This window comes from Lacerta agilis, chromosome 2 (assembly GCF_009819535.1).
Source record: "Lacerta agilis isolate rLacAgi1 chromosome 2, rLacAgi1.pri, whole genome shotgun sequence".
NCBI classification, from domain to species: Eukaryota; Metazoa; Chordata; class Lepidosauria; order Squamata; family Lacertidae; genus Lacerta; species Lacerta agilis.
In genome coordinates, this window is record NC_046313.1 from 106,959,287 (window position 1) to 106,971,839 (window position 12,553).

A 12,553-nucleotide genomic window follows, 5' to 3' on the forward strand; every position below is an offset into this window, starting at 1 on the left:
TGTTGTGTGAGTCAAAGTCCATTCCACTTGTGTGCAGCACTGCATTTGCAACTGGCACAGAAGTACCAGTTTCAGGCTTGTTTCTTAAGCACCTCTGTTTACAAGAATCTATCCTTAAGGTTCCCAAAGGGTGGGGAACATAGCTGTCAAGTTTCGGATTTGAAAATAAGGGGTCAGCAGTCTCACCTATCCCGGGGACAGTCACATGTCAGTGGTGGGCGGAGCCAGAAGCAAAAGTGGGCGGAGCAGCAATGTAAACTCCAAGCGGGCTCAGAGCGGAGCAAAGACGAGGGCAGCCATGTGCTCCGCGCGATGGAGCCCCATCGTCTTTTTGTCTGATCCCATCAAAACAGGACAGGAAGCAGCAGCTGCTCAAAGGCAGCCAGGCTCCGCCCACCAGCTAACCCTATTGGCCGGTTGAGGGGCTCGACGGCAACGGATAGCGGCTGATGCAGGGGGAGGAATACACCCACCTGTAAGCACGGGAAATGGCTCCCACTTGCTTTGAGGGCTGAGGCTTTTCTCTCCAAGTAGGCGAGGTCTTCCCAACCAGTCCCTGGCCAGCAGGGGAGGAGCTGCTTCCATTAAAAACGGGAAATTTAAGGGAAATAAAAAATAAGGGAGAGCAGCGGGAAAATGCTTGAAATAAGGGAGAATCCCGGGGGAAACGGGATACTTGACAGCACTGGTGGGGAACCATGAACTCGTCCCAATTTTCAAAGAGGACGGCAGGCGGTTCCTTGGCTTATGGCACTCAGAGCCACACATGGCTGCTCCCAGATTATCCCCGTCCACCCCCTCTCCTGTTTTTTACCCTCGCTCCCACACGAGAAAGGACCACCTCCAAGCCCTCACTTTCGACAACTTCTTTTCAACCTCAGCCCAAGGCCTCGTGTGTAAGCTCTGCCATTCTGGAAACGGCAAGGCCTGCTATTCGACAGAAGAAACGTGCAAGATTCCCTTCGGAAAGTGTTACACGTATACCAGCTACCTTGGTAAGAACTGGCGATGGGCCGCTGCTCAGCGGTAGACAGGGGTGGGGGGAATGGACTCAGCCAGGAATCCCGGATGGGGCTGCTAGTCAGGGTTAGCGGCCCTGAGGCGGATAGGCCCGCAGTCTGACTCGGCCTAAGGCAGCTTCTTAAAGCTGTGGGTTCAAACCAGAAGCTGCGGTAACCCAGTCAGATTGTTCGGTGGTGGCGGTTTACAAATAATAAAGGGCCTGGACGTGGCTGGCGCTCTGGTCTAAACCACTGAGCCTCTTGGGATTGCCGATCAGGTCAGTGGTTCGAATCCCCACGACGGGGTGAGCTCCCGTTGCTCTGTCCCAGCTCCTGCCAACCCAGCAGTTCGAAAACACGCCAGTGCAAGTAGATAAATAGGTACCGCTGCACCAGGAAGGGAAACAGCATTTCCATGCTCTCTGGTTTCTGTCACGGCGTTCCGTTGCACCAGACGTGGTTTAGTCATGCTGGCCACACGACCCGGAAAGCTGTCTGTGGACAAACGCCGGCTTCTATAGTCTCCTTTGACTGGACTTAACCGTCCAGAGGTCCTTTACTGTTACCTTACAAGTAATAGCATTATTATTATTATTATTATTATTATTAAGAAGAGTGTGGATCTGATATCCCGCTTTTCACTACCCGAAGGAGTCTCAAAGCAGCTAACATTCTCCTTTCCCTTCCTCCCCCACAACAAACACTCTGTGAGGGGAGTGGGGCTGAGAGACTTCAGAGAAGTGTGACTAGCCCAAGGTCACCCAGCAGCTGCATGTGGAGGAGTGGAGACACGAACCCGGTTCCCCAGATTACGAGTCTACCGCTCTTAACCACTACACCACACTGGCTTCCAGTGGTGCCTCTACTTACGTTCACCTCTACTTACGTATCCTTCGGGATACATATGCGGCAAACCTGGAAGTATTTTCCGGGTTTCGCGCATGCGCAGAAGTGCTCTATGCGCCATGCGCATGCACAGAAGCGGCACCTCTGGTTGTGAATTCCTCTGGATGTGACCGGAGCTCCAGAAAGGATCCCGTTCGCAACTGGAGGTACCACTGTATTATTATTATTATTAGTAGTAGTAGTAGTAGTAATATTATTATTATTATTATTATTATTATTATTATTATTTCTGGGAGTATCCATAAAAAGAAAAGGAAATGGAAGATGGCCTTCCATGTTGGAGGGCATGGAAGTGTATGTTGGCCCCTTAAGCTGTCCCATGACGTCACTCGTTTTTCTGAAAGGTGAACTCCTTGGTCATATTATTGTCTTTCCCCTCACAGATGATGAGCTCTATTTCATGAGTTATGGCTGTACGAGTGATGAACATTGGGAATACTGCAACACAGTGGAAAAGGACGGAAAATACACACACATTGATTCTTGTTGTGACACCGACAAGTGTAATGGGAAAGCCCTACCTCTGCCTCGTGGCGGAAATTAAACCGTGGAGAGGATTGCCAATGGCTGCAGTTGTCTTTACTCCACCCCGCTGTGTGTCCCCTGGGGGGGGAAACGGGATTCTTCGCTCTTACGTACCCAATACATTGTATTAACTCACACATTGCTACCTCTGGTCTATACAATACCATTCTCCTTCCCACACATACATACCATCACATATATTTTCCACTATTATATATTTTGGAAAGCAGTTTGCCAATCTGTCCGTCTGCTGCCTATAGGTTCAGCCACCTCAAGAGATATTGTTACCAAACTTGGCGTGAGGGTTCCTGAGGTGAGGGGTGGTGTTTGCAGTAGCTGTTTGGATGCCGGCCGCCATTTTGAATCAAAATGGCGGAGGCTAGGTACGCCTCTGCTCTTGAGAAAGCTTAACCAAATTTTGCAGCGTGACTCCAGAGATGAAGGAGAAGGTCTACGTTTTGGACACAGTCAGACGCTATTTTGAGTCAAGACGGTGGACTGGGCTGTTCAGAAATTTTGCATCGTGGTTCCTGAGACCAAGGAGCAGGTTCCTTGTTTTAACCATCAATTTCAAAACTGCACTGATTTGGGGGCTTTCTTAGAATTCCTGAGCAATGCCTGTTAAGAGGCCGCTGTCCCTGTCTTCTTTGGCATGTAGGCCATATGTTACGAACGCGAGTTGAATTATCGCTCTTTTTTTATTTACCTGGCACCACCAGTCTACAATGTGCTTTCCAGAGCAGAAAACCCGCCCTGCTCCTAAGGAGCTCACAATTTTAAAAATCTGACGAAGGGGAAACAAAATAGGGTGTGGAGGAGAGGGGAGGCAGGGGTGAATAAGGAAGCCACGTCCTTCGGTCTGCGTTCCACATACGTAGGCTTAATAAACACACGGAGCGAGGCATGCAGGCCTTTCTGTTTGGCTTTACTTTCATCATCAGCAGAGAAGAGTTCACAGGCACAGCCTAAATCACGTGGTTTTGGGTTTTCAAAAGCTGCTTGGGAGGTGGATGATGGGTGGGGAAATTACAAAATAAGCCTTGATACACATCAGGGACAGGGATGTTGAACACATGGGGTCAAATGTGTCCCTTCAGGTTTCTCAGATGGGCCCTCCAAGATCTCCCTAGGCCACGCCCCTCTCCCTAGGTCACGCCCCCCTCTCCCCAGGACACACACACACTCCACCACCTCTCTCTATCTTCCCTTTGGGCAAGCAAGAGTGTGAGGGCACATTCCAGTCAGTGGGGGGTGTGGAAGGGTGTGCGAGTGTGACCATAAATGATCCTACTGTACAAAAGGGGGTGGGGAATTGCACCCGTTGCTCCTCCCACTATTGCCTCTGGCCCCACCCAGCACTGCCATGTGGCCCCTCAGAAGGGAATATGGTGCCCGGTCTGGAAAAAAAAGTTCCCCCACCCCTGATACACAGAGTAGGCAAGGCCTAACATTCCTGTGACCCAACAAGCCAAACACAACCCACCAACTATGCACGGTGGCCTGGGAGGTGCTTGTCAAAGCTTCCCAGGCAGAGTAGAGGGAAGAGGAGACTGAGCCTCTGGTGGACCGTTGCTGATGGCAGGCAGGTTGCATTGGGCTCGGAGGGTCCACAAGTTGACCAAGCCTACAGGGGAGGCAGCGGATGAGGTGGGGAGATTTGAAATCCGAGGGAAATTTTGGCACATGGGCACACACCGCAGGCTCAAAGGAGGTCGAGGTGATGCAGAGGGTCAAGGTTCTGTTAGTGGAAAGAACATCACTGCTAGTCCTCAATGTTAGTGGGTCAGCCACCACCCCAAGGCCAAGCTGAGGCCAGCGAAGAACGGGAGACTGGGATTGGTGGCGGCTGCCCCGTTGCACAAGTCGTAGTTGCAGCAGGTGCGGTTGTAGCTCATGTCAAAGACGTTGTCCCTCTGCTCGGTCTTGTTGCAGAGCTCTGAGTACTTGCTGCAGCCGTGTTTGGTGAAGAGCTTTAAGCTACCTGTTGGGAGAGGAGGAGGAGGAGGTATGTGATGATGATGACAATGATGATCCCCAGCCACTCTGGACTGCTTCTGGCAGAATATTAATAGTATATACTCGAGTATAAGCCGAGTTTTTCAGCACATTTTTTTGCTGCAAGAGAGAGAGAGCGAGAGAGAGAGGCTGCTACCTGTTTAGCAGCTGATTGCAAGAGATCGGCAAGCCAGATAAGAGACGCTAGCAACAAAGGAGGCTGCCTGGGAGAGGGGAGGTAAAAGCAGATGGATCCTCAGGATTTTTGCATCGGGTCACCCCAAATTCACCCTCAGATCACATGGCACGTCCATGGCTACAGCCTGCACCCAAAAAAACCATGCATCCACTGTTTCGTGGGGCCGCAATGGTGCAAAAACGTGGTTACAAAGCACGGATCCACATGGATCCTCAAGATTTTTGCATTGTTGTTGTTGTTCAGTCGTTCAGTCATGTCCGACTCTTCGTGACCCCATGGACCAGAGCACGCCAGGCGCCCCTATCCTCCACTGCGTCATGTCCATGGCTACAGCCTGCACCAAAAAAAAAACCCATGCATCCACTGCTTTGTGGGGCCGCAATGGCTCAAAAACGTTGTATATTAATTTGTCTAATCTCATTTCGGGCTGCTCCTTCCTCCTCCTCCGCCTTTGCCGCTGTTGGCATTTCCCACCCTCGGCTTATACTCAAGTCAATAGGTTTTCCCAGTTTTTGGTGGTAAAATTAGGTGCCTCAGCTTATATTCGGGTCAGCTTATACTCGAGTATATACAGGGGTAATAATAACAATAAAGTGACAAAACATTTAAAAACTTCCCTAAACAGATGTGAATGAAGGGAATCTCCTTTGAAGAGGCACTTTCAGCACCAAACAGCTTATCGCTACTGGAAGGGCACCTTCAAACAGATTTGCCGTAACTGCTGACCAGCTACTCCCAGCCTCCTCTGAACTTTGACAGGCTGATTGGTAGTTGCAGGGAGCTGCTTTGAAGTCTATTCAGAGGGAACTGTTTGAATCCACAGCACTTTTTCTGAAGAGGGGGAAATGCTCCATTTGGAGGGAGCGGTTTGAATGCAGAAGGCCTCTGCAGAAGGAAGAATGCTCTGTTGGAAGGCAACGTGCTTCCGAATTATCACAAGCAGGAGCGTGCTACTGCAATCTTCTCCTACTTGTGGGGGGTCAAGAGTGCCACATGGTTGGCTATTGTGAGAACCAAATGGTTGGGTCGATGGGCCTTTGGTTTGGTCCAGCACTTCTCTGCTGACATTCAAATGATTTGGGTTTATTTTTTATTTTATTTTATTTTTTATTTTAAAACCCCCAGAAATGGCTTAGTTTGTACAGCATAAGACTCTTAATCTCAGGGTCGTGGGTTCGATCCCCATGTTGGGCAAAAGATTCCTTCTGTGACGGATTGGCCCCAGGGCGGAGGAGTTATTACCTCCCAGCTCAGAAGGAGTTAATCCACCTTCAACTCAACTGACAGCTCATCCTTTGGGGGCGGGTTTAAAAGGAGGGAACAGCCATTTTGAGAAGAGAAGAGGGAGGGTGTGTGTGGAGACAGGGAAGAAGAAGGGTATGGGGCCAGGATAGTGGTGGTTTAGGTTAGGATTAGTTTAACATGAAACTATAGATTGAAAGATGTTTCTGTATTACTGCAACTAAGAACTGTGAATGCATGAATCTTTAAAACAACTGTGTTCTCAAGTTCAGTTCTTTTTTGGTGCCAAGGAGGAGGAGTCATTATTGGTCCAGCAGGGTATCAAATCTCACAGAGGTGTGGACTCAAGAAGGGGCAAAACTTACCTGAGGAAAGGGAGGTGATAGTTTGTGTCCTAGAGTCACACAGAAAAGCGTTAGATGGGGAAAACCTAGAGTGCCACGAAGTTGCCAGAGTGTTGAGGCAAATCGATACAGTGGGGGATCTGAGCTGAGGGAGGCCCTTTACTGTAGGCAAGAGGTTGTTCATTTAGGTAACCCAGAGTATTGAGGATACCAGGCCACGAAAGCTGGAAAAAGACTCTCATTACTAATAAGTCCTTGAAGTAAGAGGGGTTTGTTTGAAGCGAACCGAGCTGGGGGGGGGTTCACCCCTGTACCCTTTTGGGGCACGATTTTTAGTAATTGAGAGTTGGGGTTTCGTCGCACCTGCATAGCAGGGGGGGTTGGACTAGATGACCCTCATGGTCCCTTCCAATTCTACAAGGCTATGATTTTATGAAATCCCATCCTGCGTAACAGAGGTGCTTGGAGCGACCTGGGTGCTGCATCCTTTCCTTTGGGGGGGGGGGATCATTACTCACCACTACACAACTGATATATCCCACCACTGCCTTGACCAGATGTTTTGGACTACAACTCCCATAAGCCTCAGCCAGCATAAGGCTGGCCTGGACCGTTCCAGGTTGTGGAAAGAGGATTGGAGGATGGGATTAGCTGGGATGGCTGCGTTGTGGGGGTTTGGATTAGATGACCTTTTGGGGATCCCTTCTAACTACAGTTCTATGTATTGAATGTTCAAACACCAGAGGAATCTCTCTTTCCCAGTCTCACCTGTATACACATGTGTTGTTTCGCAGTACTGGTCATCTTTGGCTTTGCAGGGATCTTCGGATTTGAAGCAGAGGTCGCCGACTTTGAATTTGCAAACTTTGCACACCAGACCTTGTGCTGGAAAAGGAAGAAGAGATAGACATGCCGCGGTTTTGTTTTTACCGGGGGGGACGGGACATACACCCTCAGGAAGCTAATAAATCTTTGCTACAAATCCTGTTTTGCTCTGTGTTGATTATAGTGAGGTGTGTGTGTGTGTGTGTATGTATGTGTATGTATATATGTGTGTGTGTGTGTGTGTGTGTGTGTGTGTGTGTGTGTGTGTGTGTATAAAACAAGCAGCCACAATGAACACTCTTAAAATGCACTGGGTGATATTTTAACATCATTCATATCCAGGGCAGATCCATTAAAATCCATGCACCTAAGTAATTCGCATTCATTCATTTTGGGTGGGTCTGCTCTTGAATATGATTTAGCTGGATAACCCTCATACTTTTTCCCACCCACCCCAGCAATTCATTCCTGAATCTTTGAGTGGGACTTTGAACCTTGTTCGCCCTCCTAGCAGAAAAGGACAGCTACATATTCCTGCATTGCAGGGGGTTGGACTAGATGGTCTTCAAGGTCCCTTCCAACTCTACAATTCTACGATCTCTATAAACATTGGTGAGGAGGGTGAGGAGTAATGCTTTGAACAACTTGGAGGAAAGGTGGATTATAAATCTCGTAAACAAACAAATTCATTTACAAGTGTTCTGCAGTCTGTTTTAGTATTTGTGTGTGTATCTTTTGATTAAAATAAAAGTTACCTGAAATTTAAAAAAGGAATGAAAATATTTTTTAAGAAAACTAAACAGAAAGTTGATTTTCTAAATATTTCTATTATTTTCTGTTAACCTAAGACAAGTCAAAGGCAAAATGCTAAGAGCCCAACATAGATAAAAAGTTAAATGCTGAGACCGCCCCCTCCCCAAACAAGAAGAATAATAAAGTTTAAAAAGAAAGAGGTAGGCCGGGCCATACCAAAAGAATAGTCACACATTTGTGAGAGAGTTTAATAAACACCACTGAGAATGCCCTAGGATAGCAGCACATGAATCATTGCTGGGATTAACACTCATGGCAGAAATAACAGCAAGCTGGCACTGGGACAAGAACACTCTCGTGAGACGCATTTTGCTGATTTGTTCAAGCGACTCTCGCCAGCTTTGAAGCAGGTCCTGCGGAAACATTGTGCTCCCTTTCCCAACAGAAGATTAATTAAAAGAAGCAGCAACCGCCCCCTTCACTGTGAAAGGCACTATGCTTCAAAATGCCAGTCGCTGGGAATCTCGAGTGAGGTGTGTGCTGTTGCGCTCGGGTTCTGCTTGCAAGACTTTCTGTGGGCATCTGGTTGGAGATCGTGAGAGCAGGATGCTAGATCAGATGGGCTTTGGGCCTTATCCAGTTCTTCTGTTCCTAAAGCAGAAGGCTTCGTTTCACCGCCCAGCTTGGAGAGTGGATGCTTCCCATCGCAGTAACATGTTCCAGACGCTTGTCAAACATTCACACCACGCAGTGAAACATGAAATAGGGAACCAAGAGGCAGATAGGCCTGATCCACAAAAAGTCCTCATCTATCAATCAGCAGCACGCCTATAGTAATCCACCCTGGGTCAATTCCTTGTAGGTATTGTGTTCCAGAAAGGGGGGTTCCCTCTAGCCATTGTTGGGCTAGAACTCCCATAATCCGTGGCCACTGGCCATGCTGAAGCCGATATGAATTTTAGGTCTGACAACAGCTGAAGAGGCCCACATTGACCACCCGTGTAAATACATAAAATGTCACTGAGCAGACCAGATCCGTGGCCAGTTCCTGATATGTGTTGTTTCACTCACTGAACTGCAATATTTTGATTACTGAAAAGGAGAGGTAATCTTGGGTTTTCAAAAATAAAGTCTACTGTGCGGAACTGTGTCTAAACATACTCCTCTCCTGCCCTTTATTCCACAATATGTAGACCTTTTGTCAAATGGTTAAGATAACCTTTTAAAATTACAGGTCAATGCATTAAAAACGAAGAAGAGGATGCATGTTATCATAGGCATTGTCCAATAGGGACTGCATCATTTCTGTGCAGGGGTGGAAGGGGCTAAATGGACTGTTTTAGGCAGATTATTCCATGGTGAAGTGTTATTACAACTAGCATCTTCTTCCATTCTAAAATACCCAGCTCTATAGTTCTTGATCACACCCAAGTAATACACTGATAGCACTTATAAAGTGGCTTCCTCCAAAGGATCCTGTAAACCACAGTTGTCACCTCACAGAACTACAATCCCCAGCATCCTTAGCAAACCACAGTTTCCAGGAACACGTGGGGAAAGTTGAGTGTCTTTAACGTACGGTCTGGATGAGGCCTATGTTTTATGCAAGCTACGGTGGGGAAACTTTTTCAGTACTTCTGGGAAATTTTTTTGAGGACCATAGGTCAGCGGTGGGCAGTTTTGAGGTGTGGCTTCGACCATAGTTTCGAGGTGCCAGGAATTTTGATTGGCTTTCATGCTCCTCATCTTCTTTTCTCCTTCAGACTGGGCTTCCTCCTTTTACAGAGGGCAAGGCACTCGTGAGAGAGATTTTTATAAGGCTCTGTTTCAGCGGCTGAGTCATTCACCCCTCCCTAGCACAATTACCAACACTCCTCTTTCCTAAATGAATGATACACCTGTGGTTAAATGGGTTGTTTTCTGAGTTCTTCAAAGCTCCAAAGCAATGAAGATCCCACACCCAAACAGATTTCTCCAGCAGGCAGCACTGGATATTGTGGTTAATGCATTTATTTCCCATTATGGGATATGGCAGGTGGGTGGGTTAATGCTGGGATGAAGGGCGATAACTGTTGTACCTGGAGCTGAAATGCGAGCGCTGTGAAAATCCCAGCTCCTCCATTTGGGGCTGGGTGTGGTGAGCTGAGAAATAGATGGAAAGATGGCAGGAAGGGGCGAAGAGTGATGGAACGTGTGGAGATGTAAGCAGCTCGGAGCAAGCTAGGCAACGTTTTCTCGCCGAGAGATTTGCGAGATTGTTAGTGGTGCCAAGCTATGTTGAGGGGAAGCCACACCTTGAAACAGGCACACCTGTACGAGTCCTGCTCCTCTCCCAAGAAGCCCAGGCAGTCCTTTGAAAAGCAGTGGGTCCATGAGACATTTCGTGAAGGTGTTAAAATCAGGGAAGGGAAATATGAAGGGGGAGGTTGTCTCTGGAACATTGCTCGATTTATTAAAAAGTAACTATATGTCACTTCTCATAAAACATCATGGCCTTCTACAGCTCTCTCTTGCACTCTGTGTGTGTGTGTGTGTGTCATGCATATAGATATATATTTATACACAATAAGTAATGAAACACTATTCAAAACAATGCAAAATAATCGTTAAGGTGATTGCCTAATCAAAAGTTAATCATGCCTTGCTAAGCAGACATATGCAGTCCAAGGAGAAGTAGAAACTGTTTTTGTTTGCTTGCTTGCTGGCTTACTTGACTCAAGAGAGCCTCCACCAGAACTGCCGTAAACAAAAAACTATAAACCTCCAGCAACACTCACAAGGGGGCGAAAAAGTATCCTTATTCAAAATTTCAAACTTAACATGAACACAAGTTAATGCCTGGCTCGCCTTTCCATTCGCAATCTTTTAGATTAGAGAGAGAGAGCGAGAGAGAGAGAGGCAGCCTGTGTTAATTCTTACCCAGACATTGAAATTAATGGACATAACTAACTTATATCTAATTGAGTGTCTCCTCTGAGTATGATTTAGCTGGATCCACCCCAATGTACTCCCACTAGTAAAAGGTGAATCGGTTGATTTCAGTTTCTGTCAGCATTTCATCTTTTCAATTAGATTCAGCTAAACACATTTTCAATTAGATTCAGCTAAACACATTTCCACTTTTAAAGTGTCCTCACAAAAACATTCCTGCAGTTTCTATGTGTTATTTGCACAAATAGACGCATGTTGTGCACACATTACCCTAATGCACACATTGCTGTATGCATTACTTGCTTGGAGAACTGCATTGCAAAATTCGCACAAGTGAGTTGTTTTGGAAGGTGCAAATTAAGTAGTTTTGCATTTAAATGCTCTCTGAGATGACCTTCTCTCCTTTCCCTAACCCCTGTGCACACTATAACTGTCAGAGCTTGTGCTACTGAACCACTGACACCACATGGACCAGAATGGCAAACCTGAGTCAGCTACAAACAGATTATTCTCTCCAGGTGAACTCCTGGAGTGTAGAAGAAATGAGGGAGATAGAATGCCACCCATTCTCCCTCTTTTCTTAAAACTTAATTGACTAGTCATATATATATATCCCTCTCCATCTTTTTTATACAATCCCTTTCTGTTCATTATTATTCGCACAAGTGTTTCCAGGAAAAATACACACACACACACACACACACACACACACACACACACACACACACTGCTCTCCTTCCTTATGAAAGCTGGCACTTACCAACTGTGCAGAAGATCAGAACTGAAAAGCCCAGGAGAAGGTACTTGTTCATCTTGATAAATGTCACAAAGAGGGAAAGAGAGAGGAGGAGATGATGGAGAGGCGGTGAGGAATGTGCCTATGGAAACGGCGAGGAGGCTAAGAGGAGAAAAGCGCCCAGCTCAGCTCTTCTGCAACAAGGTCTCTTTCAAGTAGGGCTTCAGAGAAGAGAGGCGTTCTAGAATGAAGCCTTTATTCTCGTCGAGGTTTCGGGGAGCATCCAATGGAAGTGGAAGGGGAGGAGAGACACACCTTTGGGAGAAGAAGCAGAAGGTGGGTGGTTACATGGGGGGGGGGGGAAATGCAGGAGCAACTGACGGCAATTTTCCATGATTGGGAGACACAAATGACGAGTCCACTCCCACAGCAAAGCCTTACACCGCATTTTGCAATCCCTGCTATTCTCTGAGCCATGGTTTGTTCATAGGAAAGGACTGGAAAGGAGCCTAGTATCTGGGCTGGTGCAGGAATTGACTATAAGACAAGACCTGACGGAGCAGACCAAAGTCCCATCTAGTCTAACAATCTGGAGAGCCAGTGTGGTGAAGTGGTTAAGAGCGGTAGACTCGTAATCTGGGGAACCGGGTTCGTGTCTCCACTCCTCCACATGCAGCTGCTGGGTGACCTTGGGCTAGTCACACTTCTCTGAAGTCTCTCAGCCCCACTCACCTCACAGAGTGTTTGTTGTGGGGGAGGAAGGGAAAGGAGAATGTTAGCCGCTTTGAGACTCCTTCGGGTAGTGAAAAAGCGGGATATCAAATCCAAACTCTTCTTCTTCTTCTCATGGTGGTCCGCCAGATGCCTATGCGGAGCCCACAAGTAGGGCCTGATCGCAATAGCATCCTCCCCAGTTAGGATTCCCAGAAAGTGGCATTCAGGGACTTACGACCTCCAACTGTGGAGGTGGAACATAGTCACCGTGGCCAGCAGCTATGGACAGACTAGAAAGCAAGGACGCACTGTGGTTTTCCACCTTGTGTTTGCACACCAGACAGGGCAGGTATCAAAGATCTGCGTAGGTGACCATCTGCCA

At 47.3% G+C, this 12,553-nt stretch overlaps 1 protein-coding gene across 1 annotated transcript; it reads right to left on the reverse strand.

Annotated features, from left to right (window-relative positions):
- Positions 1-3,111: 3,111 nt before the first annotated feature.
- Positions 3,112-11,739, reverse strand: LOC117042151 (lymphocyte antigen 6 complex locus protein G6c-like). Its single transcript, XM_033141643.1, has 3 exons — positions 11,482-11,739; positions 6,981-7,097; positions 3,112-4,413 (listed from the first exon to the last, which is right to left on the reverse strand). The coding sequence occupies exons 1-3, from the start codon at positions 11,531-11,533 to the stop codon at positions 4,208-4,210; spliced, it is 375 nt and encodes a 124-aa protein (XP_032997534.1). The 5' UTR covers positions 11,534-11,739; the 3' UTR covers positions 3,112-4,207.
- Between the last annotated feature and the right edge of the window lie 814 nt (positions 11,740-12,553).